The 26,457-nt window shown below is 53.2% G+C and overlaps 2 protein-coding genes across 2 annotated transcripts in view; both read right to left on the minus strand.

Annotated features, from left to right (window-relative positions):
* LOC101589465 (annexin A8) overlaps positions 1-9,164 on the minus strand; it is a 12,091-nt gene extending 2,927 nt beyond the window's left edge. The window contains exons 1-9 of the mRNA XM_004641255.2: positions 9,001-9,164; positions 5,905-5,995; positions 4,104-4,198; positions 2,767-2,880; positions 2,134-2,224; positions 1,360-1,439; positions 933-992; positions 392-485; positions 87-182 (exon numbers count right to left, since the gene is read on the minus strand). Coding sequence (XP_004641312.1) covers positions 87-182; positions 392-485; positions 933-992; positions 1,360-1,439; positions 2,134-2,224; positions 2,767-2,880; positions 4,104-4,198; positions 5,905-5,995; positions 9,001-9,021 — 742 coding nt within the window. The 5' untranslated portion in view covers positions 9,022-9,164. The remainder of the gene's footprint in view (positions 1-86; positions 183-391; positions 486-932; positions 993-1,359; positions 1,440-2,133; positions 2,225-2,766; positions 2,881-4,103; positions 4,199-5,904; positions 5,996-9,000) is intronic.
* Positions 9,165-14,597: 5,433 nt separating this feature from the next.
* Antxrl (anthrax toxin receptor like) overlaps positions 14,598-26,457 on the minus strand; it is a 37,571-nt gene continuing 25,711 nt past the window's right edge. Inside the window, exons 11-18 of the mRNA XM_023701311.1 lie at positions 26,264-26,333; positions 25,644-25,740; positions 24,306-24,410; positions 23,526-23,564; positions 23,207-23,245; positions 22,157-22,279; positions 21,900-21,980; positions 14,598-15,047 (exon numbers count right to left, since the gene is read on the minus strand). Of these exons, the coding sequence (XP_023557079.1) occupies positions 14,598-15,047; positions 21,900-21,980; positions 22,157-22,279; positions 23,207-23,245; positions 23,526-23,564; positions 24,306-24,410; positions 25,644-25,740; positions 26,264-26,333 (1,004 nt within the window). The remainder of the gene's footprint in view (positions 15,048-21,899; positions 21,981-22,156; positions 22,280-23,206; positions 23,246-23,525; positions 23,565-24,305; positions 24,411-25,643; positions 25,741-26,263; positions 26,334-26,457) is intronic.

Here is a 26,457-nt window from a genome sequence, read left to right on the forward strand (position 1 = left end):
GGAACAGTCCTTGCAGGAGACACTGAGACACTAGGGGTGACCTGGCCTGCAGACACACGTGTGCCCGGGGGCTGTGCTTCTCTTACCCACGGTGAGCATGGCCTCCTCCAGCGAGCCGTGGGTCTCACTCTTGATGCTCTCCTCAATGCTCTTGTTGGCGATTTTCTCATATTCTTCGAACACTATGGAGGGAGGAAACAGCTCAGGGGTTGTGTGGATGGCAGGCTGCCAATCAGCTTGACCCCTCACCTCCTCTTGGGGCTCAAGCTCCAGGAAAGGTCCGGAGCTCCCCTGCTCTCTCCCCAACTCCATAACTTGAGGCTGGGCATGCAGGGAGAGCCTGGGCCAGGGCTGCCCCCGAGACTCAGCAATGCCATGCCCAGCTCTGTACCTCTCATGAGATGAGGGGCACTGCGTGTGCACAGGATGGTGATGAATTTCATCTCATCGGTCCCGCTGATCTTCTCACCTGCTGCATAGAGATCCTGGCATTGGGACACCCCAAAAAGCCAGGGAAGGTGACTGAGTAGGTGAGGATGAAACCCTGGGCCAGCATCCCTTCCATGGTGTCTCTGTGGTGGGAGCTCACTCTCCTGATTTCCTTTTACTCCAAAAACTCTAAGCCTCCTCACCACACAGGGACAATGCTACTCTGGGAAACCCATTCCCCACCCTAGGCAGAGTAGAGAACCAAGCACTACCAGCATAGGGGTCCGGCTCGGTCCTCCTGATCCAGGCCCTAGATTGGTCCTGTCTGGACAGATCTTAACCCCCTAAGTCATCATCCTTCCTTCTTTTAAGACTCCCCAACATTACCTCCACCCCGACACCACAAGGCAGAGATCTGCAAGGACCTGAGCTGGGCAGCTTCCTGTGAAGAGACATGCCATCAGTCCCTGAGTCCTAGTGGCTGGAGCAGGACACAGACTCACCTGTGCATCTTGCAGGGCCAGTCCTGCGTCCACATAGCCCCTCACATCATCCCTGCTGCCCTGGGAACAGAAGACACAAGGTGGCTCCATGAGGGGTCACAAGGGCTCCGAGGCGACTTGGCACAAAGCAGTCACTCTCCCCAAGCCTTGGGGATCTTGTCTGTGTAGTGGGCAGACATGCTGCTTACTGTAAGGGGATTCACTGAGTGCCTAGGCATGGAGCCTGGAGTTGGCTGTATGAAGGTCCTGCTTCTTGACCAGGGGCCTCCTCCCATTCTGAGGTGCCATTCCCCTAGCTGAGGCTGGAGAGCAGTTGGGGCTCTGCAATGAGGACCCCCAGTGATAGCCAGGATGTACCCAGACCCTGCCAGCGCTCTGCCTGTAGGCTGATCCTGAGGCAGCACTGCTGGAGTCTTGGGCTGGATACCTGCAGCAGGCAGACGAGGATCCGCTCTAGATAGCCGCTCGTGTCTGCTTTGATGTCTTCCTCTAGGCTGGACTCGTAGTCTGCAGGGAGAGAGGGTTATGGGACATGATAGACACCCTGGCCCACCCAGGTCAGCTTTCTTCTGCTAGCCCTGTGTCCTTCACCTAGCCCATGGCAGCTTTCTAGGAAGGGCCAGTCCTTTGCACAGGGCATGGACACAAAGACTTTGTGTCCAGGTGGCAGAATGCTGTCACCTAGGTGATCATTCACAGAAGTGACCTGGATGCCCAGCCAAGCTCCAAACAGATGGGCCAAGCCAGAGGCAAATGTGCAACTCAGTCCACAACCCAGAGGACCGGTTGAGCTTGACTTGCTGTACAACCAGACTACACAGGATAGCTGGGCAGCCGTCCATGCCCATAATGATGTGTCCTGGCAGGGGGCCCACTGGATCCTCCAAGTGAGCTAGGAAAGAGCCACTCTGTCTGCTGATGACCTAGCCTCAGGTCCACAGCATGGCCATGTGCCTGTCCCTTAGCATCTGTGAGCTCAGGGACTGGGTCCAAATCATTTCCAGTCTTACTTTAGGCAAAGGGCTTATTGTTCAGGTGCCTGGCTCCTTCATATAGAAGGGCCCAATGGATCCCTCCCAGGGTGGGCTGGCTCTTGTGGGTGACACTTGGCCCTTGTTCCCCCCTGCTCACTCCCAAATCTGCCTTTGCTAAGCATGTCTTTAACTCAGGGCCCACCCCTCCTCCTTTGCAGCCCCCTTACCCTCCTTGTAGGCCTTCATTATTTCTTGCAGCTGGCATTTGGTCCGAGAGGCCAGGATCTCAATGATGACCCCTTCCTTGGTCCCTAAGCCCTGGGGACAGAAAGCATTGTGGGCTGGAGGCCTCTGCTCTGTGCTTGGCCTGCACCCTATTTCCTCAATATGCCCGAGCCCCAGGATGCACCAACCCTGTTATAACCACACTGATGGGCCCTGGGTGGCAGGGTGTGACTGGGGGACCCACATTTGTTGGCAGGGACTGGTATGGAGGACTGGAGGTGGCTCGACTCCTTCTCAGTTGGTGATCTTGGACCTGTGGCTCCCTGGCCCAACCAGAACATCCTCATGTGTACATAGGAGCAATAAGCCACGCCCACCCTGCAGTCAGGGTTAGGAATTCTGGATGGAGAATGTCTGGTACCACTAGCAAAGTAAGCTTCCTGTCAATGAATGGGGTCCCTGCTGCTTGGTACCCTGTCCTTCCTAATCTGCAGAAGTGGTGAGAAGCAGAGGCCAGCTGGAGGGCCATGTGGGGGGCTGCAGAGTTGGAGAGGACAGGCCATCTGGGGGCTGCAAGCTCACTGGGGGGAAGCTCGGCCCAGGCAGCCACAGCACAGGACAGCACGTGGAGTTACCTTCATGGCGTCGTACAGCTCCTTGGCCTCGTACCTGTAGGGCGGGTACATGAGGGCCATGATGAGTCTTTCAAACTTGCCACTCAGCTCTGACTTCAATGATTCGATGAGATCCTGAGGAAGGAAAGGAAGAGATGAGTGTCCACCAGGCCCTCTGGAGAGCAGGCCGCAGGGTGGCACTGGGCGCAGCATCCGTGGCTGGATTCCCACACGGGCTCTGCTACTGGACAGCTGGGGTCTCTCCGGCCAGCTCCTTAGCCCCTAAACCCCATGCCTGCTTGACGCGGGAAGTGCAGCTTCACAGCCTGGCATGGGGATGCAGGCTTGTGTGCCTCAGCGGCACTCCCTGGCCTCTGCACCAGGCACCCTGTAGCTCACAAGAAAGTAAAATTGCTCTTGGGTGTCAGATTACAGGATTGCAGCTCTGCGGGAGGCAACACTGCACTTGGCTCAAGGCTGAAGGGCTGTTGCTTGGGCCATCAGCCCTAAAAAAGGAAGGAGGGAAAAAGAGGAGAGAGCAGGGAAAGGTGGGAGGGAGAGAAAGAGAGAAAAGGAGGGAAGGAAGGTGGGATGGAGGGAAGAAGGCAAGATCCCACCTTGTGTATATCTCTTTTAAGGGCACATATCTCTACAAGGAGCTGCCACGCGGCACCAGCTGGTCTGGACCAAACAGCAGACAGACAAAGGGCCTTGTCTAGCCTGGATTTAAATCCCAGCCCTGTTGCTGTCCCCAGACATTGAACGAAGATTAGTGCACCGCCCTGGGATTTCAGGAGAGGGTCTATGGAAATGCACGCTGGTGTCTCCTGGGGCTGTTCCGGCTTTGTCACCATCTTCCTGTGTTACATCTCCAGACCAGGGATTTGAGCCCCTGGAGACTTCTGGGCAGCCCTAGCTGTGCCTGTGTGTGCTCCCTGTTCATTCAGTGGGAGCTTCCAGCATCCTAGCTGGGAGTGGGGCAGGTGCAGGCTCTAGAGCTCCCGGGGCAGAAGGGATGAGACTGCATGCAGCTTCCATGCGAGACCTGTGTGTCCTTGCCCAGGACGGAGAGAGCCAGCCCATGCATTGGGGTGTGGGGAGGAGACAGAGGGCATCTCGGGTGGCTGGATGAGCAGGGCCCCGGGGTCAGGGGACAGCTCCAGGCTGAGCCTGAGGATTGTAGAGCCAGGGAACAGGAGGGAGCAGTGGCCCGGGCAGGGGGGCTAAGAACAGGTCTGCCAGACAAAACAGCCACCAGCTAAACCTGAACATCTGGTGAACAGAGAGTACTGTAAGTGCTGGCTGCAGACCTCCGCTATGGGCAGGACCCCGGCCCAGGCGGCAGCCCAGACTCCTACCTTGCCGAACTGAGCCTTGAAGGACTTGGCAATCTGCTGCCGCTGGGCGTTGCTCCTCTTGGTGAGCACGTCGATGATGGCCTGCTCGTTGGTTCCTGTGAGGTGCACAGCATGAGAACCCCTCTATTTCCAGGGGGACCAGAGAAGACTGGGGAAGGGGGGATGGCTGATGTTTGGTGGCCAAACTGTGGGGACACCACCTGGATAGTTCCAAATGCCTGAATGATTTTGAGGGTATAAAGGAGACCTTTGGTCTCAGCCAGATCTGGGAGAACGTGCCTGTAATCCTAGCACAAGGGAGGCTGAGGCAGGAGGGTTTCAGGTTTGAGCTCAGCCTGAGTTAGCCATTCAGTGAGACTGTCTCAAGAGGATAGAGCTCTTCTTCTCTATTAAAAAAAAAAGTCACTTATTTCATTTTACCTTTATAGCTTTTTTACATTAATAACCCTGGTAGATAGTGTTATAAGTACCAGGCAGAGGGCTGCGGAGAGAGCTCAGTAGTCTAAGTGGCTGCCTGGCAAACACAAGGACCCAGGTTTGATCCCTGATACTGCATGCCATGCTGGCCACTGAAACGGGGTGGGTGTGGTGGCACATGCCTGTAATCCTAGCACTGGAGAGGCTGAGACAGGACGATCGTTACGAGTCTGAACTACATAGTGAGACGCGGTACCAAGTAAATAATAAATAAATAAATAAATAAATAAATAAATAAATAAAATACCAGGCAGAAAAAGATTTCTCCTGCTTAATAATATTTTTCTTGTGCCTAATAATAATACATAAAAAGGACTTGGGATACAGGTCTGCATGAAGGCCCTGAGTTCAATGCCTTGTACTGAGAGAAAGCAAATTCTACCTCTTCGCTCTTAGTCCTCACTCTTGTGACACTGAGTGCAGCCCAGGACTAACCTCAGAGTGGGGGAACCTAAGGACCAGGGGGCCCTAAATATCACCTGTGGTCTTTTCAAGCACGGCCAGGTGGAACCACCCACCTTGCCCTCCCTCGTGTTGGTGGCAGTTGGAGAAGCTCATGATCAAGAGTCTGGACCACTGGGTCTGAGACAGCCCCTGGGCTCATGGTCCAGCTTGGGGCCACACTGCCCACTCCCAGTCCTGCTGGGCACAGCCTAGGGACAGGAAGGAGGTGATCCTGAGGGCAGCCAACGTGGGCCAGGGTGAGGCGTGGCACCTGTGTGGCTGGGCTGCCTGGGCCCTAGTCCAGCTCGACACATGCACACGGCCTGTGGGGCCCTGTGGTGGGCCCAAGTCACAGTTAAGGGACCATTTTACTGTGATGTGTGCACACCTGAGAATATAATAGTACGACTCACAGCAGCTAAGTCTCAGAGCAATGCATGTGCCCACCACGAGACGAATGCATAGAAGAAGCGTATGGCATGGGACAGAGCCTTACTGTGCCACAAAAAGGGGTAAGCTTGAGGCATTTCTGGGAAAAAGATGCACTGTGAGACCACAATGTTCAGTGAAGTAAAACAGACACAAAAATGTAATCATCATGTACCATAAACACACACTAATAAAAACAAAAATTAGAAACAGAGACTCACAGAGACACATGGGGCCATTCTGCAAGTGTGATGGGACATGGCAGATAGCCTCCCCTGCCCACCACTCTGCTCCTCTCTGGCCTTCCTGGGGAAGCCAGGTCTGTGTGAGCCTCTGTGTGACAAGGTGGCCCCAGAGTGTCATGGGGATACCCCATGTCCCCAGCTGTTGCCTGGTGTCCGCTTTTCAGGGCTGTGAGCAGAGGGGCGCCACTGGAGAGACTTCCACTCACCAATTCCCTTCATGGCTTTGTAGAGGGTCTCGGCGTCCGGGTCTGGGTTGAAGTGGGAGCTGCCCTTCACTGTGACGCCCTCTTGTTCAACCTGTGAGGGAGCCAGTCCTGCTCAGAGGGTGTGGAGACAGCCCGCCAGGGTGGGTGGCCGCCTTCTAGGGCTTAGGCCAGCTTGGCCAGTGCTAAGCCCTCCAGGCCCTTGGTCCATCGGCCGGAGCAGCCAAGGCCAGGGACTGTGAGGTGAAACCATCCGGGCTGTGTTGACTGAAGGTGTATAGCAGGCCCTGCCACCTCTGGCTCCCTCCTGTCCCATCATGGGCAGTGGGAAGAAGGAAAAGTCCCCCTGAAGCTGACAGCTTCCTTGAGAGCATTCAGATGTGCAGTGTGTCTTGTGTGTCCTCCCTGACCTGTGAGTGAGGACTTCCAGGAATATGGGGACCAGGGCAGCCAGATTTCCCCAGGGCTCACTGTTTCTGCAGGCCCCAGGCTTGTGGGATAAAGGACTATTTGTAGTAGACCCCAATGTGCAGCAGCAGACAGCCCAAGTTCCACAGCCTGGACCTGCAAGTCTTCAGACCAGGCCGTGCCTGAGAGCCCTGAGCCCTGTGCATAGGCCGATGTCCTCTGTCAGGTGTATATCTATGGGAGAGGCATGAGGAGTGGATGGGAATTGGGGAGAGGTGCTGAATCCGAGGGAGACTCAGATTCTTTAGTGGAAAGTTCGGTTGTGCTGAGTCTGGTCTTCTGTACCTGGCCACTTCCGTCTTCCATCACTCCAATGCCCAGCAACCTCCCTACACATTGGCTGATCCATTCACCTGTTCATGCATGCCCCACATGGCCATCCAACTTCCAGGTTATCCTTTTATCCTTCCTTCCTCTTCCTTTTCTTCTCCCTCCCTTCTTCCCTCCTCCTTTCTTTGAAGAGAGGGTTTTACTATGTAGTTCAGGCTGGTCTTGAACTCACAGTGATCCTCCTGCCTCAGCCTCCCAAATGGTTCTTCCTTTCTTTTCCCCTTCCCTTCCTTTTCCTTTTTTTCCCTCTCCCTCTCTCCTTACTTTTCATTTATCTATCCACTCACACATTCATCCCTTTTTCCTTATCACCTTCCTTTCCTCCCTTTTTCCACTCCTCTCTTCTCTTCTTTCTTCTCCTCTCCTTTCCATTCTTCCTTCCTTCCTTCCTTCCTTCCTTCCTTCCTTCCTTCCTTCCTTCCTTCCTTCCTTTGTATCATCCATCCATCCATCCATCCATCCATCCATCCATCCATCCATCCATCCATCCTTCCATCCATCCTTTCATCTAAGCCCTAGATTAAACCCTGAATCCACAGAGCAGATTTTCACCCATGGTATATTTGTGGGGATCTTTCTTTTAAGCAAGAGTTTAGACATCTTTCTTTACCCTTGCTTGAATTCCATATGTCTGGTAACAGATCATTCTGTTTCATTTCTTAGCACTGTGTTCTGTAGCATAAACTCTTAGAAATAATTCCTGTGGAAATTCCTTCCAGAGTGCCAGTGTGGTCCAGATGTTGCCCAGCAGTGTGCACACGGATCCTGTCCCTTCCTGATAGTCTTATATGTGCTACTCTTCCTAGGTGTCCACTGCAGTGTTGCCTGTGTTGGTGCTTTGGAAGTGGCACTTAGCTCAGTGACACACTGGCAAGTGATAGCGTGGATCTCACCCGCATCCCAACTCTGGCCACGCCCAACTCACGCCACGCCCTGTCCACCTCCCTGGTTTGCTGGTGACTCAGCCCTTCCTAGACTCTGGGACTCTTGGAATGCTTGGGTGGAGAAAGTTCCACACACAGGCATGCGGGGCATGTGGGAGGCTGGGCTCTTTGGGCTCTAGGGGTCCTTGGAGCAGCCAGGGACCCAAGCACCCAGGGGTGGACTACATCTGCCAGCAGATCTCTTCCTGGCTGGCTGATTTCACCATGCCAAGGCCTTAGCCTCACTTCCCAGAATAAGACTTTTAAAAAATGGATGATTTTCTGGGAATTGGAATCTGGACTCCACCTGGCCTGCGGCCCCAAGGTTGCTACCCAGAGTGTTGGTGGGTGAGATCAGACAGGAGCTGTTTCACTGGAAAGCTGACTCAGATCTGCAGTGCAGAGTAGCTGCTGTGCCCTCGTCTCCCCCTGCCTGGTTGCTTTGTTCCTAGCGGGCAGAGGGGCCTCTCCAGAGGGGACAGTGAGGGCCCTGTCCTGGGAAAGAGGCCACACTCCAAAGATGGGATGTTCCAGGCACTCTTTCATTCGCTTTCCATTCCACTCCTGGTCCTAGTTTGTGTCCAGAGGACAAGTGATCTACATTGGCAGCCCAGCCAGTCACACAGCCATGACGACATGGCTGTGGAGCTGCTGTCCCCAGGCACAGGGACAGCACAGGCCTGCAGAGTTTGGGTTCAGAGTCAGCTTGCTGCAGCTGTAGCTAGACCCTGGCACTCACTCCTGTGGCAGAGCCACTTGAGGGCCCTGTGGGCCAGGTCCTCCAGCTAGCTTTCCCCATCTGCAGTCTTCACAAATGGTGATCCTCCCGGGTGCCTGGTGCCAGCCAACCTTCCTGCCTTGCATCGTGGGCACCTGTGGGCCCCACCAGCAGCTGCTGGCCCAGGTTTCTCCCCATCTTCGGCCTTCATGCTCCTGGGCTCTGGAGGTTCCACCCCGACCCCTTGGCCCATGTGTGAGGCCCTTTAGGATCCCGCTTGCCTCTTCAGGCTGATCTTGTGCCCTCTCAGTGCCTTTGAGTCATGCTGGCTGCTTCCCTCCACAGCCACTCCCTGCCCTTCTGTGGCTCGCAGAGAGCAGCCTGTCGGGCTCCCTCAGAATGCACAGAGGAGTAGTCAGCCTGCATGCCCTCCTCCTGTGAATGTCCTCAGGGCTCCCGCACCCCACCTCCCCTGCTTTGCAAGGTCTCCTCATCTGGCCACTTCCCCACTTGGTCCCATCCCTGCCCAAGGCCCCCAAGGCCTAGGCAGCTTCTTCTGGGCCCTCCCCAGAGCTTGGCCCTGCAGGCTCTGGCTGCCGTGCTGTGGACCTCCTGGGCTGTGGCTGCGCTCCCCCCCCCCCCCAGTTCATCCCCACTCACCCAAGCTTTCCACCAGGCCATTTTGGTCACTTCTGGACCACCTTTCCCAGGGAGAGGAAGAGACACTGGAGGCCACTGCTGGGGACTGGGCCTGTCCTGCTCTGCTGTGAGCTGCCAGTCTGGCAGGAGTGGGTGTGGAGGTGTACGCAGGCCCAGGCCCCACCCAGCCCCACCCCAGCTCTCCTCTCCTCCCCTCTGGCCCTCTAGGCTTCCAGGCCGCACCCAGGCCCTGCCCAGGCCTGTCCTGGAGAGTCAGCCGTACACTCATAGCCCCTAGTGTGGCCTGCAGCAGACTCGCTGACTGGAAACTATGAGAAGGCTCTAGAGGCTGTCTTGGTAAACATGGGTGTAGTTTCCTGTGGGTTTTGCTAGACTTCAGCCCTTAAAAAAAAAGAAAGAAAAGCCTCTGTGTCCTTTCCCATTGCAGTTTCTCTCTCTCTCTCTCTCTCTCTCTCTCTCTCTCTCTCTCTCTCTCTCTCTCTCTCTCTTTAATTTTAAGTTTTATTAGTGGATGTATGTAGTCCATAGCGATGGCATTTGTCATGGGGAGCTGGGACCCCTACACATCACATCTCAACTCTTTACATTCCTCCTGTTCTATCCCCCCCCCCTTTTTTTCCCCTACAAATCTTTATTCCAGAGGGGCTCAGTCCTTGGCAGCTGCCTTCCTCAAGACAGCCAGCACGTTGCTCAGCTCCTCATGCTTCCTCTTGGCACAGATGTGCACCCCCACCCTTTCCTTGATGAACATGAGGGTGTGCTTGTCCTTGGAGACCTTGAGCAGCTCCATGGTGCGCCGCTTGTAGGGGGTGAAGCCACACACCTCCCGGATCATGTCCTGCATGAACTTGGTGTGTTTGGTGAGATGTCCTCGAGGGTGGCTGTGCCTCGGTTTGCTTACATCCTTAGTCACCTTGTGGCCCTTGTTGAGGCCCATGGCTGTGGGATAGCAGAGGGCCATGGCTACTATTCTCCGATGGTTGCTTTGGTGTAAGCTGTTCTGTCCCTTTAACCTATTTATCTTTTGGGTTTCTCAGTTTCTACACAGCTGATGATGCAATGGGGGCTCAGCAAAGGACACGGGCACACAGGGCCTCGGCCCGCAGGGGTACCCCACTGTCCAGATGCCTCCTCCCTCCCTGTGTATCTGCCCCCTTGAGTCTCTATCACAGCCCTAAGACATGGATGTGAGTGCCACTTGCTGGAGTAGGAGACAAGAGACTCATGTAGGCCACGTGGAGGAGCGGTCACCATCGTCCAGCCCTCTCAGACTTGCAGGCTCCTGCTCTCCGTGGGACTCAGGACATGCTGGTAGCCAAGGGCAGGGCCATGTCCCTGAGAAGGAGCCTTATCTTTGCTTCTCTGGGTTTTGGCCCCTGGAGGCACCCATCTAGAGGGCTCTCTTAGAACCTCTAGAAGGGTCCCTGGAGCCCTCAGTGAAACTTTACAGGTGGCAGATAAGAATCATCCCAGGATGCCAAGCATTCAGGTTTCCTGACCCCAGGTCGGGGCTCCTTGCTCTGCACTGTTGCAGGCTGCTCCTCCCGGTGATGTGGGCTGGGGTGGGGCCAACAGCAGTGCCCTGGGGAAGCAGCCAGCAGCTGGAGATCGGGCAGGGGTCATGGCAGCGTCCAGCATCATCTCAGCTGCTGGGAGTGTGCCTATGGCAGGTGACCTGGCTGCGAGACCCCAGTGCTTGGCGGTGTCCAAAGTCAGCCCAAGGTGGCCTGTTTCCAGTCCTTGTGGGCTGCAGGAAAAGGGGAAAGGGCCATCGGCAGGGAAAATGGGGTGTGCTATGTGCATGGTGCTGTGACATGCCACTAGGAGAAGGTGACTGCAGCCACCTCAGGTCCATGATTGGTGGACAGGCCCATGGGTGCCAGGCCTCCTCAGCTCCCACAGAAGCCCCCTAGCTGGGCACTTGTTGGCATTCCCAGGTGCTCAGTTGCTCCCCATGTATGGGCATCAAGACCACAGTGCAGGTATTTGGGACCAGTGACTCTGGGGAGTGGATCTCCTCCAGGAGGGTCTGGGCCAAATCCGGGAGGAACAGAGACTGATAGCCCAGCCCTGCAAGCTGGAAATAGGTATGAGGAAGAGCAGCAGGGGTGGGACCTGACCTGGGCCCTTTGTGCAAGAAGGCAACACTCAGAGACCCTACAGAGTCCTCAAAGATCACCAGGGAGGCCTGGAGGAGAGCAAAGTGAAGGGGAAAGGGGATCCAGGCAGGGTCTGTGTGCATGGCTGTGTGCAGCCTGACCAAGACCATGTGCAGCCTGTGCCTGCATGTGTCACATAGAGCAGGCACCCTTGTCACTCCAGTCTCAGAGCCAGCAGGCAGAAGGGAGAGATGCATACACAGGAGAGGAAAAAAGAAGGCCGTGGGCAGAGAGAAAGAGGCAGGTGTGCCCCGAGGGCTTTGTGTAGGCAAAGGAGGTCTTGGTCAGCCCCAGCATGCTGAGGACTGCCTGAGGCTTCCTCCTGGGGCTGGCACAGATGGTGGGACATACAGAGTACAATGGCTTCTTTGGGGAAGACTTTGGGCACCTCCTCCAAGTTGGGTGCGACTCCTGGGCCAGTACTTAGCCCAAGGCTAGTTTTGCATTTTGTGGTTGGTGAGACAGATAAGACCACAGGCTGGAAGTGGCAGGAAGGAGTGAGGTTACACAGGTCACCCTGGTGTAGGGAGGTGTCCAACCTGAATGTTGCTCAGTCTCGGAGTGACCTGGTGCATGAGACTTGCACAGAGACTTCCCTGGTCCTCAAATAGCACTTGCAGTCACTGGTGGACAGACCCAGCACTCAGCATGCCCTGCAAAGAGGACCAGTTCCCTGGTGGACAGACCCAGCACTCAGCATTCCCTGCAAAGAGGGCCAGTTCCCCCGCCTCTGTTGGCCTGCTGCCCCCACCCAGCCCTCTGAGTTCCCCTTGGCAGCAGCTGACCACACGGTCTTCCTGCTATGCTGCTCCCTGTTAGCGGTCAGTTTTAGCCAGCTGTGTGTGTGAGTAAGCAGTCTCTGAGTGGGGCGATAGGACTGCCCACCTCCTGCTGGGCACCCTGTCTTCTGGTTCATCCCAGGCCTCCTTATGCTCCATACACCATCTAAGACTTTCTTTCTCCACTTTCCACTTTTTTCTTCAGCTCTGCCTGCTTGCATTAAATTTCTACCTTAATGCCCTTTCCAAACTTGGCTTTGGTCCTTTGTAAACTCTGCCTTTTCAATCATTCTCACTTGCCTGCATTTTTAGCCCTTCTTTTACCTTTTTGAGCCTTAGCCACCATCTATTTAAATGGCCCTGTTAGACCATATATGCACTCTATTGTCTCCCTCTGGGCCTGTTTCTTGGATGTTTCTCCACTCCTTGGTGAGGTTCCTAGGATTTTCTCTGCTAAAGCCTCATTAGTAGGAGGTGGTTTTCCATCCAAATCCCTGTGCTGGCGTAGACAGTTATCTCAGAGGTAGTTTGTGTTTGGTTTTTCTGGAACCTGTCAGAGTTCATCAGTTACAGATGGGTTAAAGTGTCAGGTCCAGTCACCATTTTCTGCACCATTTTTTTTCCCACCTTAGCAGAGCTGGGACAGTGAGCCATGTGGCCCTCTGGGGTGCTATGTCCTGAGTAGAGTCTGGAGTTTCTGGCTCTTTTTAGAGGTTGGGCGTTAGCTCCTTGCATCTCCAGCTCATGAGGAACAGACCCCAAATCTCCATTCCCGAGGCTGAGTTTTCCTCTCCTAATCCTGCTTGGCATGGTGCATCATAGCCCATTAAGCATAAGGCCTGTTCTCATGTTTTCAAGGTTCTTGAAACCAATTAATATCTTGGCTTCTTTCTAATTTCCCCTTTAATATGCTTCTAAGAATTTTCTGGCACTTAGAAAACTTAGTTTCTTGCTTTTAGCTGAGCACTTGACATGTATACTTTGGTTGAAGGCATTGGACATTAACTGTGCCGAGTGGTGAGGCTTTCCCCTACTAGTTTTCAACAACCTAGTTCAGGCACAGAAAAGCCAAGCAAATGGCTCCATCCATAAGCCAGACCTTGACCCTGAGTGTGGGACACAAAGGAGAGGGTGTAGGACAGGTAGCCTGCTGAGCAGAGTGGCCAGGTACCTGGCTCTGTGGGTAGCACTGGGAAAATGGAGGTATGAATGGGTTGGAGGTTAAACAAGGTTAAATAAACAATGGGATGGGAATACCAAGTCTATAAGCCAGAAACATCAGAGTTAGTAAAAGAGTGTGTATTTAGGATGGAGGGGTAAAGGATAGTAGTGATGAGATTGTTGTGACAAGGATGGTGGTAGTAAGGTGAAGGCTGGGAGTGTGATAACTCAGGTATTCAGTCAGGGCCAACTTGTTGGATGGGGAGCCATGTGATATTGGCTGGGTAGCAGCCACCTGGAGGCTGTAGGAATCAGAGGTCAGCCAGGTGCTCAAGCCTCCAGGAGGTGAGGAGGAGGTGGCTGATGTTCTGAAGAAGTGAAATGCCGTGGTGTGGGTGAGAAGCAGGACCTTCCGGTGCCCAGGAGCTTATTGTTGGCCTTGGCGCTGCCCTGTTGGCTGCCTGCTGTCCAGGAGAGGCCGTGTCTTCCACAGGAGCTGCTAGGTTGGAAAGGTCAGCCTGGGAAGGTGCGAGATGCCCTTCCCAGCAACTTCTCACTACCTATGTTTTAAATAAGTACCTCCAGGCTTCAGAAGGGGACAGTAGCTATAACAGTTCCCAAGGTGACACAACAGATATGGGGATACATGATGAGTATAAAAGCAGCTAAATAGTAGACATAAATCTCCACCATATTTGGTCCATGATTTTGCAGTGATATGGTATTTTAAAGTCAGTTTTAATTATATATATATATATATATATATATATATATATTCCTTCTTTTCTCCTTTCCTTCTTCCCAAAAGGAAAGTTATTCTTTCCTTTTTGAGAAGTTTCTTAACTTTTCACAATGAGATAATTGTATGACTATTAGATCACTGAAAGAAACAGTGTTTATGTTGTTTGAGCAATCTAACATGCCTATATCTGGTAATCTGAACAACTCCTTTGAAGATAACAATATGCAACAGAATAACCATTGTTAATTTCCTATCATCTTGTTTTGAAATTCTGTATCATTTTTATTGTCTTTACAATAAAAGAAACAAAGCACAACAAAATAAAAATAAAAGTCAGTTTTGAATGGAGGCCTAGTAAACAAATTTAAGCTCAGAGCGCCCCCTTCTGGACAAATTTGCTATCACATGGGCTCCACCTCAAAGTGGCTCTTGGGGGGCCTCCTTCCTGAGGCTCTCCAGGTAGGATTCAGGGTAGAGCTGGTATTCAGACACTTCAGGGGCTCTTTTCATACAGAACTTGGCACAAATGCCTGTTCTTCTAGCACTTTGTGGTAATGCTATTAGGAACAGGCCTCCTTCCTGCATGGCACCAACAGGACACCCGGGTGTGTGTCCTGGCAGATGTAGCAAAGATATATTTCAGACTGGAGCATCTCCCAGGTGACAACCTTTTTCTGATCAGCAACAAAAACCAATGCCTTTTGATAATAAACCAAGACAAAAATACATTATGTTCAATTCAGTAACAAAGATCTCTTAGTCATAGATTTTAGTACCTTTAGAGACTGGGCGTTGGGAATGGGAGTGACCAATAGATTCTGCGGATTTCCGGGCAAAGGGAGAGAGCAGTGGCAGGATCCTGGAAGGACACTTGGAGCAATTGGCCGGAAGGTTGCACTGCGCATAGATATTGAGCGGGAGGTTCTCCTGGCTGGGCGGTAGGTGAATCCTGGGGCTGCAAGGTACTTCTGGGATGGGGAAACACTCCCTGCTTGTTTGAAGATAGGTCCTTGGGATGCATGCTGCCCGGGGGATGGGGTAGCACTCTCTGCCAGGTTGAGCACAGTTCCTAGAGGCACAGTGTTGCTGTGTAAGGTGGTGGCACTTCCTGCTGGGTTGGACGCAGATCTTCTGGCCACAAGAGGCCTGGCCATAAGAGGCCTGCCCACAGTGGGGATTCAACAGGGTAATGTTGGTGTACCGCCCCTGTAAGGAAGAGAAGAGAGGCGAGGTCATCATAGTGCCAGTGGGAGTTGGGCCAGCCGAAGGACCCATCAGGGTAGACAGTATGGCCTTCCTTATTGATGTTCACTGTGAATCAAATCAACAATAAATGGAGTCGCTTGTGTCAAATAATAAAAATAAAAAGTTAAAGTAGATAAAAGCTGAGTTTAGGAAGGACAGGATCTCGTGCATGCTTGCTTGAGAAGCACGATTGCAAAAGTCTCTGCCAGAACCATTGCTTTGAACCAAGGCTGCCACAAAGCTTTCAAATTAGTGGGTTTACCAAGACACCCCTCCCTAGCAACCAGGAGACCCAGATGTCCAAGGGCTCTTCCTTTTTAAAATATTTTATACCAAAAAGTGTGCCTATAAAGACGTCTACCTATTAACTATCTGTTCTTCCAAAACCACTATTATTATCGATCCTAGAATGCCCTTTTAAGAATCCTCATGGGCCAGGACTATTGCTTCCAAATAACCGTGAATCCCGGTTTTGCTTTTCAAGCTTCCCTCGGCTTAGCCCTTCAAGTACGCCCAGTGTGTGCCCTGCCCTGCATGCGCCCACTACAACACTCTGTGTCTCCCCAGTGAACTCAGCATCACTGGAGAATCTCTGCTGGGACCTTGGTTTGGTGTATTTGGTGTCAGAAGTGGGATGTGAAATGACAGCACCTGCAGAGGACGTGGGTGGCTGTGGGCAACAGAGCCTTCCTTCAGCCCCGTGCACCCTCCCTCTCTGTGTTTCCCTTTCTGCCCAGTGTGTCTTCTCTTAGACAGATCCTCCTTCACATTGCCTGGGAGTCCTTACTGAATCTATTTGGGATCTACTTGGCATAAGGTTACCTTAGTGAAGGAATTTTGCATCCCTCTTGGGACTTTAAGTTTTCGGTGGGCCTTTTCTGGTCTAAGGATGTGTCTTTTCTGGTTTCTAAGAACTCATATTTTGTCTTTGGGGACTGCAAGTCTTTTCTGGAAAATTCACTCTTGGTTTCCCATGCCTGATTAAGCATTGCATTTTATCTGCACATTTAGTTTAAAATTTTTGTGAGTTCTTTCATTTTGCTTTCATTTTTTATAAATGTATCTATAAGTAATTTGGCTCTTTTACTCCCTGCTTGCTTCTGAACTTTTTTCAAGAGCAAAAGTGAACAGCTCAATGCTGCAAATGGTACAGCCACTGAAAAGTCAACAAGGCATTTGCTCTGCAAGGAACCGAGGGACTCTGATTTCCAAAGAAAAAGTCTCCTTTGTAAGAATGGATAGGTAACAGGCAAGAGCAACATTGTGACACCTGCCAGCCTCAGAACAACTTCCACGCAACTGGGGCAAACTGGTCACAGGCTGCACAAACTAGGACAAAGATTAACCAACAAACAACAAATCAATTAGTGCCAGGTACACTCATCAGAACAAATCAATGTGCTCAAATCCTTTAAATTAATTGATAGGGCTTGGAGGAATTTCCTGTGTTCTTGAAAGATTTATTAGAGTCAAAATAGGGTCTGAGGATTCCAAAGCATCCAGAAAAAGTCCTTTTTGGAGATTCCGCTTTATTATGACTCCTTTCTATGCACACTTGTATGCTGACTGGCAAATTATACCACAGATACATTCTTAATCTGAATAGACATTGGCATTGGCAGGCAATAGTGCTTGGCTTGGCTAGTTCTGGGAATCTCCTCCGCCCTTTCCTTCCCCTGTTGCAGTTCTGAGTAGAGACTGTCTATTGTGTCCTCCCCCTTTCCCATATGTGGAAAGGGGACCATCTTAGTTCCCGTTGCAGGAAAGGTGCTAATTCCAGTCATACTGGCGAATGTTGTGTCTTAGCGCCCCCTACTGTGGGGCATCACTCTGAGAAATGTAGATGCAGCTGCTCTGGGATTCTTTGCGTGCCGGGGCATTCCCAGGCAAGAGGCTGCTTTCCTGCTGTCTGTCCCCAGCAGCTGAGTATCCAGAACCTTCTCTATCCATCCTGATGCTAAAGAGAGCATCTGCTGCCAGGTGCCACCAGATGGGCCTGGACTGGATCTGCAGATAGGATCCTGGGGACTCCTGGTCATGTGGCTTTATTGGCACTCCTGGCTGTCCCTTGTCTCTGCCGTGGTGTAGCCCAGCATTCTTTATGACTTCTTGTAATAACGGATACACAGTGTCAACCGGAGAAGTTCAGAGATTTAGGTGACTCAGCAGGGGGCCAGGGTCCTCACTTTGTAAACATCCTCATCCTGTGCAACAGGAGGGCACCGGGATGGAGTGCGTGTTCACCTACCCTGGGGAGTGGTGCTGCTTGGAAGATAAAGGAAGGAAAGAGGCCTGCCTTCCCCCTTTCTGCTGTTGTTGTTTTTGCTGTCTTCTGCCTCCTTGAGCTATTGTCCTTGTGTCATGCCACCCTGCCGTGGAGCCAGCTGATTATAAGCTGAAACCTCACAAACCATTAGCTAAATAAACCTTCCCTCCCCTAATTTTGGGTGTCTGGTAATTTGTCTCAGCAATGGGAGAAAACCAGCACGCCTCAGGAGTTGCTTTTCATCCCTTCTAGTGATACAGAAAGGGTGGACCTTGGGGAGCCTAAGCAGCCTGGTGTGGCTGTGCCAAACTCTGCTGTGGACCCTTGAAGCTGCCACAGGGGCTCCTCTTCACCCACCACAGTTGTCCCCAAAATAGACTCCTGTCCCTTCGTGTACATCAGATATGAAAAGCCTGCTTGGATCAGACAGGACTGCGAGTCTGTTTGCAGGGCCACGTCTGACTGGGCGTGCTCATCCATCCATTTATTCATCCGCTCATCCACTTGTCAAGAGAGCTTTTAGCTGTGAGTCTAGACCTAAGACCGCTGCTCAGGCCAAGCTTGTTCCTGTCACACTCCAACCCGCATAAAGCTTGTTTCTGTCATACTCCAACCCACCTAGCTGTGGGCGTCTGTCTCCCTCCTCCACATATGCGGGACCATGAGCGCCGCTGCAAACAACTTGACCGCTGGATTGACAAAGACAGTGTTTGACTCCTGCCTTCCTCCTCCCCAGCTCCAAGCTGCCCTGGGGCCTTCGCGCGGCTGCTGCTTCTGCTTGGACGGGGCTTCAGTGACTTGTACTCTACTGACTGAGTTCCACTGATTTGTTTTAAGTGTAAATGTCAGAGTCTGCTCTTGCCAACCAGGCGTTAGCTGGCATAATAGTGACTTCACATTCTCTGGACAGTTGCTTGTCACCCCCTGACATTCACCAAAGAAAATGTAAACCCATCATGACAGTGGGACTTCCTTTATCTGGTTCATTCTATGTCCCTAGCGCCTGATGTGGAATAACTTTTGCTGAATGAATGGGGACAGTGAAGCCCATGACTATTTGCCTCTGTGAGTTCCTCTGTGTTTCGATGCTTACCTGGATCTCTCTGTTTAGTTTCCTTGCATTTTATTCTACTTATTATCAGTAAAACTTTTAATCTACGCAATATTTGAAACTGGGGTTTATTCTATTATGTCATGAGAGGAAGCTTCAGTCTTTTTCCCAAGAGCTTGTTGAAGTTTACAAAATGATTAAACGTGCAGTGAACATGCGGCAGTGACTGCAAGTGCATTTTGGCCACCGTGGATGACTGCTGTCATTGCACACCTTACTTATTCTGTGCAGTGCTTGGTTGATTTGAAGCTGTTGTTTGATGAGACCATTGTTTTAATTGTTGGAGCTTAAGGTCTCCATATAGGATAAGGCCCAATTTCCTTAACTATTTTTTCCCTTTGGGAAATTCCATAAAGATTCTACACTGTTTGTTATTTTGGGTGAACTTTAGAATCATTCTGATCAAAGTTCTTAAAATGCTTCATTGCAGTTTTCATTAAAGTAGTATGAAGCTCACGAATTGCTCCGGGTAGAACTGACATTGTAGTGCCGACAAATCTTCTCTTACAGCCGTGAGTCAAGCTTTGTGATGTCTTTTCATCATAGGTGGGTGTATTGGTGTGGCACAGGCATTTGGATTTTTATTGTTTCTGGGAATAGAATTTTCTTATTTCCAGATCTTTTTGCATGTTTACTCTAGAATGAAATCATTCTGGACTATTGCTTACCCCTAGCTGTGAGGGCCTGGACTTCAGGGCACTTGTGCAGGTGGGATGGGCTGGAGGTGCAGGTGCCTGGGTGAACATGAGCCAGAGCACGCCTGGGGTGGGCTGCCGAGACCCTGAGCCTGTGGGGAATTTCTAGGGGACAGGGAGGTATTACTGGGGTCAGGGGTCTCCTTCTTTTCACACAAGTTGCAACCAGATAAGATGGCCTTTTTTTGGCTACAGAAACGTAGCTGTTCAGATAAAGTGAGCCTTTTGAGAATTTCCTGGGTTATGAGGTGCTAAAACTTAAAATCACTAAAAATAGTACTTTTAAGAAGATCACGACTTCCAGGACCCTGTTGAAGTCACCCAAGGTGTCCAGATTAGCCTTGATTAAATTTAGGCTCCTTTCCTTCACCATCCCCCAAATTCCTCAAGAAAAGTCGAAGACCATAAGTTGGCTTAATGAGAAAATAGAATAGGAACCTGATCCTAATATAAAAGAAACAGTTGAGAGAAGCCAAAGAATGCTCGTGTTATCCATCTTCAACAACAATACAACACCACCTGGGCTCATATATGTAATATGGGCCAGCATCCTTCTGGGGGATGGGCCATCTTTTCCTGATGTCTCCAACCCCCAGGAGAAGCAGTTTCTTGGAATGTGTTTTTTAAATTTCTGGCTAACAAACCTTTCCCGTGTCTCTTATGGATGAGTCCTGAAAATTCTTTTTTTGAGATGGGAGTCTGAACCTGCAAAGCTGTTCTACGGGTCTGGTGGCTTGTGTTCCTTGTCTCAGCTTCTGGGACCTCCTTGGACCCTATCCAGTAACATTAGGAGGTAGCAGCTTCTATAAATACAAGGCCAGGTCCACATGAGCAGATTCCTTAGCTCCAGAGCTTATTTTCCTCCCCAGGCCACCCAACTCCAGGAAGAGATTAGAAATGCTCTCTCAGCCCTCTCAGGCCCCTGGTGCTACATGAGGCTCTGAGCAGAGCTTCAGGAAGAAGGGTGTGGGCCATGCAGGTGATCTATAGGGAGAGGGGCAGCAACGCCTGTCCTGGGCAGGATACCTGGCTGATATCTCTGCCCTTGCACCTGGGGCTGAGTTGCTGGGCTGGTGAAGTTACTTAAATGAGCTTCCCGTGGGCTTCCACCTGGCAGCATCCTCTGGTGCTTAGCCAAGTGGAAAAGCCCTGTGATAATAGAGCCCCAGGCAATTTCTGGGAAGGGGAAGCTGGGCTGAGTTTGCTGAACAGGCTGAGCTGGTGTCAGGGTGCTGTGCACTCTGCGTGGGGCTCCAGGGCACAGCTTTCTTTAAGGCCATAGTGAATAGGAGACACACCTTGGACTTGGGTGCATGGCCAAAACCTTATAAGATGCTCAGTAGGGCCTCCTTGACCACAGAGAGGGGAAGTCAAATTAGATAGTGGGCCAGGAGCTAGAGGAAGGTCAGGTCTACTTAGTGTGGCTCTCTCCCACACTAAGAGCTCAGTTGATTGCACATAGTCCTAGATGCTGGCCCTGACTATTTGGGTAGTCTTTGGCACCTTTTTGTCCTCCTTTGAGCCTCTGCATTGCTACTGGTGATACAGAGCTCCCCACCATAGGATTGGAGGGTGAACCTGCCAAGATGGCACAGCTGGGCAGCTGTTAGAGCGCTCTACAATCACTGGACCTCTGCCTCCAAGCCTTTGAGCCAGCGCTGCCCTCAGATCCCCAGCCTCACCCTCTGGGCTTCCTTCCAGGGTCCGCTCCCAGATCTCCTGTCTCCCTCTGCTTGACAAAAGGCATTTCCCAACTCAGCCTCTTGCTCTGTCCCTCCCTCCCAAGCAGACATTGGGGGATGTCAACCAGGTCCAGTGCACAGGGCAGGAGTAGAGTACAAGGGCCATGTGAGCTGTGACAGTGAGAGTCCCATGAGAAGTAAAGAAGAAAATGGGCATCCAGACAACAGGGCAGCCTGAGAACCCTGTTAGAGAGAGACCAGAGCCCCTGCTAGAGGGGTTGGAACCTCCACACCAAGCAGCCCTGTGGGATCCAAGGACCTGGGGTGCATTTCTGTCTCTCTTGAGCAGCACCAGGGTGTGAGCCATCCCAGCCCTTCTAGATAGCCATACAGCCAACTGCTGAGATAAAGTTGCCAGATTCAGGGAGCAAGGCTAGTACAGCTTCACATGGACCCTGGGCATCAAGCAGCCTCATTTCCCCAGGCCTATCTGTACAGAAAGCCAGGCTGAGGACCCAACGCCATCCAGAAGTGAGTGTTGGGGACTGAGGCCTGAGTAGGGCAATCCTGAGGCTGACCTGGCAGGGAACTGGGCTCTGGGAGCTGGGAACCAGGTTCAAGTTCAAGTTTTCATCTCTTCTTCCCAGACTTTGTCATGCAAACTCTGTGATACTATACAGTATCACAGATACTATGCAGATACTATACTCAGATACTACAGTGTGTGGGGAGATTACTCAGGGACACAGGGATAGTCCTAGGCTTGCAGCTGGCCCGCAGGAGGATGCTGTGAGTACTGGCACTCAGTGTCAGAGCATTCCAAGGAAAGAATGCTAAAGTCATGGCTTCTCTCCATGGTTACCAGGGAATGGAACATTTGGTAAATGGGTCTGTGCTGGTAGCCAGTCCTCCAGCCTCAGATTACCACCTGGACTGGGGATCTGTGTCGTGTGTCTTTGGGTCCCACCTCAGCATGAGCCTTGCTCAGCCCTGAGCCCAGCCCCAGGCACAAAGCAGTGGCCGTTCTGCTCACAGGGAGTTCTCTAGCATTCTACTCACCGGGACTCGTGGCTGACACCATGTCATAGGCTCTGGGTGACAGGTTGGGTAGGCATAGTTGCAGCAGGGATCCACACTGCCCTGTAACACAGACATGGCGCTCAGGAATCAGCAGAGCACGGACACGACCAAGCTTCCAGCTGTCCACTGCACACAAGACACAGTGCTACAGGGCCACGTCCCCCCCAGGCCAAGGGCCGAGAGCTCCTGTCCCCAGTGACAGCCCTGGCCAAGGGCCCTGCTCTGGATCTTCTCACCTCCCCATTTCTGGACCCGCACCCGCAGCAGGAGACGATCACCGTGGGACTGGTGTTCACAGGGGGAGGCGGAGGGGGAGGTTGCTGAGGCGCAGGGGGAGGGGGAGGCCTTTTTTCTTCTTCCTAGAAGTGTAAAAGACCTGTATGCAGCCCCTGGGAGCAGCAACAATCCTACAGGTCCTTGTCCTGGCACCCACACAGTTTCGGCTAATGTGGGTGACCCAAAGGACAGTGAACAGCACCCATAGTGAGGGGGAGGGCCCTGCGTGGAGGAACAGCCCGAAGCCCCTGGCTCCCAAATCTGGCTCTGCCCCAGCTGCCCCAATCCCATAGTGAGGCCTTGGTCTCCTGAGGCTGCCCTGGCTGGCAGAAGCCTGGCTGGGGGCTGTGCGGGGATCTGGGTGCTGGCAGCTGACTGTGTCCCCCCCCCCGGCATATGCCGCCTCCGCAGGCCACAGTGCAGCTAGCACAGGTCCCAGACAGCTCCCTGTTGCCCAGTACCCCAACCAGGTCCCCTGGGCCAGACGGTCAGCACTTTCTGTCCCACCAAGCTGACCCCCAGGCTGCCCCCATCCTTGCATTCCCCTGGGGACACCCTTACAGCTCTGCCCCCTGATGCCCTCCACTCTCAGCCCTGTGGCCCCCTGGCTGCTCCTGCCCTGCAGGAGATGGTGTTGAAGACAAATCCAAAGGAGCCAGCGGACACCCAGGGTGGACACAGCTTCAGTGCTCCTTTCCCAAAGCCCTGAGAGCTCAGATCCCAAAGGCACCTTGGGGATCACACAGCCAGTCAGGTCAGTAGGGACAGCAACTGCTGAAAGAGGTCCCAAGGTGCTCTGCCTGTGATAAAGGCCATAGCAGCAGGATGTGGAGTCTGGGGCTGCTCTCTGGGGACGTCTGGCTGAGTGTCCTGCCTTTCCCTCCGGTCCCTCTGCCCTTTCTCCTTCACCCAGCTGTGTTGGGGAATCTTGGGCACAGGCTTTCTGGTACTCATGTAACAGTCAGTGTCCTGCACAGGCCTATGACATCAGGATGCAAAGCAGGGCTCACCTTTTCTTGCTGGAGTGTGGATGGTGGCTCTTTCTCTGGCTGGAACATAAAGAGATGTAGTATGGGCTGAGAGTGTGGATGTCGCTGTGGTTTCCCTGAAGGTTCCCCAGGTGCCCTGTGCTGAAGACCTGGTCCTCGGAGCAGCTTGGGGCTGCTCTCTGGAGATGTCATTGAGTCTTTTATCCTCTCTTTGACCCTCTGTCCCCTCTCCTTTGCCCAGATGGGTGAGAGACCCTAAGAACAGCCTTCATGGGGACCCTCTGGAAGGACAGCACAGCCCTGAGTGTGTGCGGATGCCAGGACCCAGACCTCTACTTACTGTTTCAGGCTCAGGCAGAGGTGGTGGCTTCTTGGGGTGCTGGAATGGAAGACAGACACAGCAGAGGGTGCTGGGGTGGGTGGGTTCTGCCCAAGCTCTGCATCCCAGGGGACCCTGGTCTGGACCATCAGCAGGACATGGCCTTGGGGTGTCCACTGGGCACCGCATCCCTGTGCCACTGTGTCCAGCAGCCCACCTCACCCAAACTTCCTCCTAGGACAGTGTAAGTTGAGCTGGGCCAAGGTGCTGCTGCTGCCCAACCCACCCTGCACTGCAGCACACCCCTGCCTCTTCCCTCCTCTGGAGACCTGGCTGTCCCTGCCTTCCCTGCTGTCTCTTGTAGGGTGTCCCTTGCTGTTTCTGCTGACTGTTGAGTCTGCCCCTCCAGGCCTCTCTCCTCCCTACTCCACCTCTGGGTGCTTCAGCATGGCAGTGTACTCTGTGTTCAGTGATGTGGGGTGGTATGGACAGGTTTAACTCCTCCCTGGTCAGCACCACCCTGCATCTGGACATCTGTGCTTCATGGGGACCTTGTCACCTTCCCCAGATGGAGGATCCTGGGAATGTGTCATCCTGGGGACTGCAGACGACTTAGCGAGCAATCTTGGGGTAGCTTCTGCCCTGGACAAGAGGCTGGGGAGCCCCACCTAGGTCTAGGGTTGTGACCCTGGGTCACAGAATGACCTTGGAGAGATGGAAGATGGTCCATGGCTGGACTCTAGGCTGTCACACATTCCTTGGCCACCATGTGTACAGGGCCGGGGAGCAAGAAGCTCTTACCTTCCTCCTCCGCAGCCTCCAGCAACAATAGAACAGCAGCAGCACTGGGATCAGAAGCAGAGCCGGCAGGAATTTCAGGTAGGGTTTGATCTTTTCTGGGATTTTCTATGGGGAGGGATGAGGCCAATGGCACTGAGGGATGGCACTGGGCATGACCGGGGGCTTCCTCTACAGTGCCCGCTTGGCTTCCTGTCACCCATCACTCCTTCCCAGTCTACTGGATCTGAGGGACATGGTGGGGGACTGAGGCTGGTCCCCTAGGCTCCAGGCTGTGTCTCCACCCTGCTCAGGGCTCTGCACTCAGCCAGGACGAGGAGGTCCAACAGCTCCTGTCTAACCCCGGCCCTCACTGCTTGCTTCAGATCCACCTTAGTAGCTCGAAGACACACAAAGCTGCAGGTGCTACATGGAGGAGGTTGGGCTGCTTGGGCCCCTTGAATGAATAAGAGACTTGGGTGTCCCTAGGCCTTGCTGCCCACGTCCTGGCTCATCCTACCCTCTCTGAGTCTCAGTGGGCCCCTTCACACAGTGGAGGGTGACCCCTCCTGCCAGGAAGAGGGACTCAGAGGGCCACAGGCTTGCACAGCCCAGATCTGCTCTCCTGGCTGTGCTGCCCTCACACAGGGCTACAAGTGGGCCTTGAGGTCAGCTACTGTCCTGTGCGGCTGTGCAGAGAGCTGCCAAGGCAGGTGCATGGGGACAGTCACTCTGTGGTTCACATGGCTGAGGCTAGACCCGGCTGGTAATGGTGAGCAGCACTGCTGCAGGCAGGTCCTCCCACCCACTGCCTTGGACGGGCACTGGTGACAAGGGCTGGAAGAAGCCACCTCTGGTAGCAGTCCCTCCCTTCTGGGGAGTCTGACTGTGCTGAGCTCAGCAGGCCACATCTGGACATTGTCCCCAAAGGCAGGAGGGAGGAAGACTCTGAGGGTGACAGGGCTGCCAGATAGGCTGCTGGGAGCTGGGGAAGGAAGACAGAGAGGGGCCAGATGACAGGGCTGTTACCATGTAGGCTTCAGGTAGATCCTGAGTGGCTTTGAGTGCACATTTGCATCTGGGGGACTGATTTAGGGACAGGAACTCCTACCTCAGCCAGTGGAACACCTGACTCTCTGTGCCTACGACAACCATGTGCCAGTGCTGGGCATCCTGGACCCCTGGATGGGCTCAGGCAGCAGCCTTCTTTGCCCCTAGTGGCCCAGGGAGAATGCAGGTGGGGCCCAGGGTCCGTGCACTCTGCTGCTCTCTGAAGCTGCGTCACTGCACTGTGCCTCAACCTCCCCATGTGGGTTTGTGTCTGTTGCTCACGGCGCTCCACAGCCCAGGATGCAATCCTACCCTGGTGGTGGTCTTCACACAGTCAGTGCTGGTGAGATTGAATTTATTCCCGATGAAGCTGGCACCACTGTTCAGGCTGAGTTCAACAGAGAGCTCCCTGTGACAGAGACAGGGCAGAAGGTGCACGGCTGCTGAGGTTGGTGCAGTCCAGGGCCACCTTCTCGACAAGCCCAGCATCTGGAGCTCCCAGAGGGAGGGCAGGCACATTCTGAGGTCTTCAAGTCACTGAAATATCAGCCTTGGCAAGGGGTGAGGCTCAGGCAGTGAGCGCCCTCATGGCGCATGGTGCCATCCTGGCTGTGGCTGAGCGGCAGGGAGGTCTGCATGGCACCACCATCCTCACTTCTATTGCTTGCTGTGTGCTCCAAGCTGGGAAAGGTGACCCAGAGGACAGGCTCCTGGCTCAGCCTCTCCTGCACCTGCTCTCAGCTGGGCTTGGGCCTCTGTGCATCCCTGGGCACCTTGAGGGTCACCCACAAGGGCAGGGGGGGAGGGTGCCTCTCCAGAGCAGGCAGACCTGTGCTGCCTGTCATAGGGCACCCATAGTCAGGACACAAGAAGGTGGCAAAGGGAGACCACTCTGTCCACACCTCCTAGAACCCAGAACCACAGTCACTTACTGTCCAGTCTCATCTATCTTTGGTCCAGGACACATTATAGAAGAGTCTTCCACACTGTTGGCTTTTTCATCTGAAAAGAAGGGCACACTGGCATCTGTGTGTGGCCTTCCCCTGTCCCCTCCATCTCCCCTGGGACAACAGAGCCAGAGCTGGGCCATGACCAGCCCCTCTTGTCCACCTTCCTTTTTAAGAGC

The sequence above is a fragment of the Octodon degus genome, unplaced genomic scaffold, assembly GCF_000260255.1.
Source record: "Octodon degus isolate 3935 unplaced genomic scaffold, OctDeg1.0 scaffold00132, whole genome shotgun sequence".
In the NCBI taxonomy this organism is placed as follows: domain Eukaryota; kingdom Metazoa; phylum Chordata; class Mammalia; order Rodentia; family Octodontidae; genus Octodon; species Octodon degus.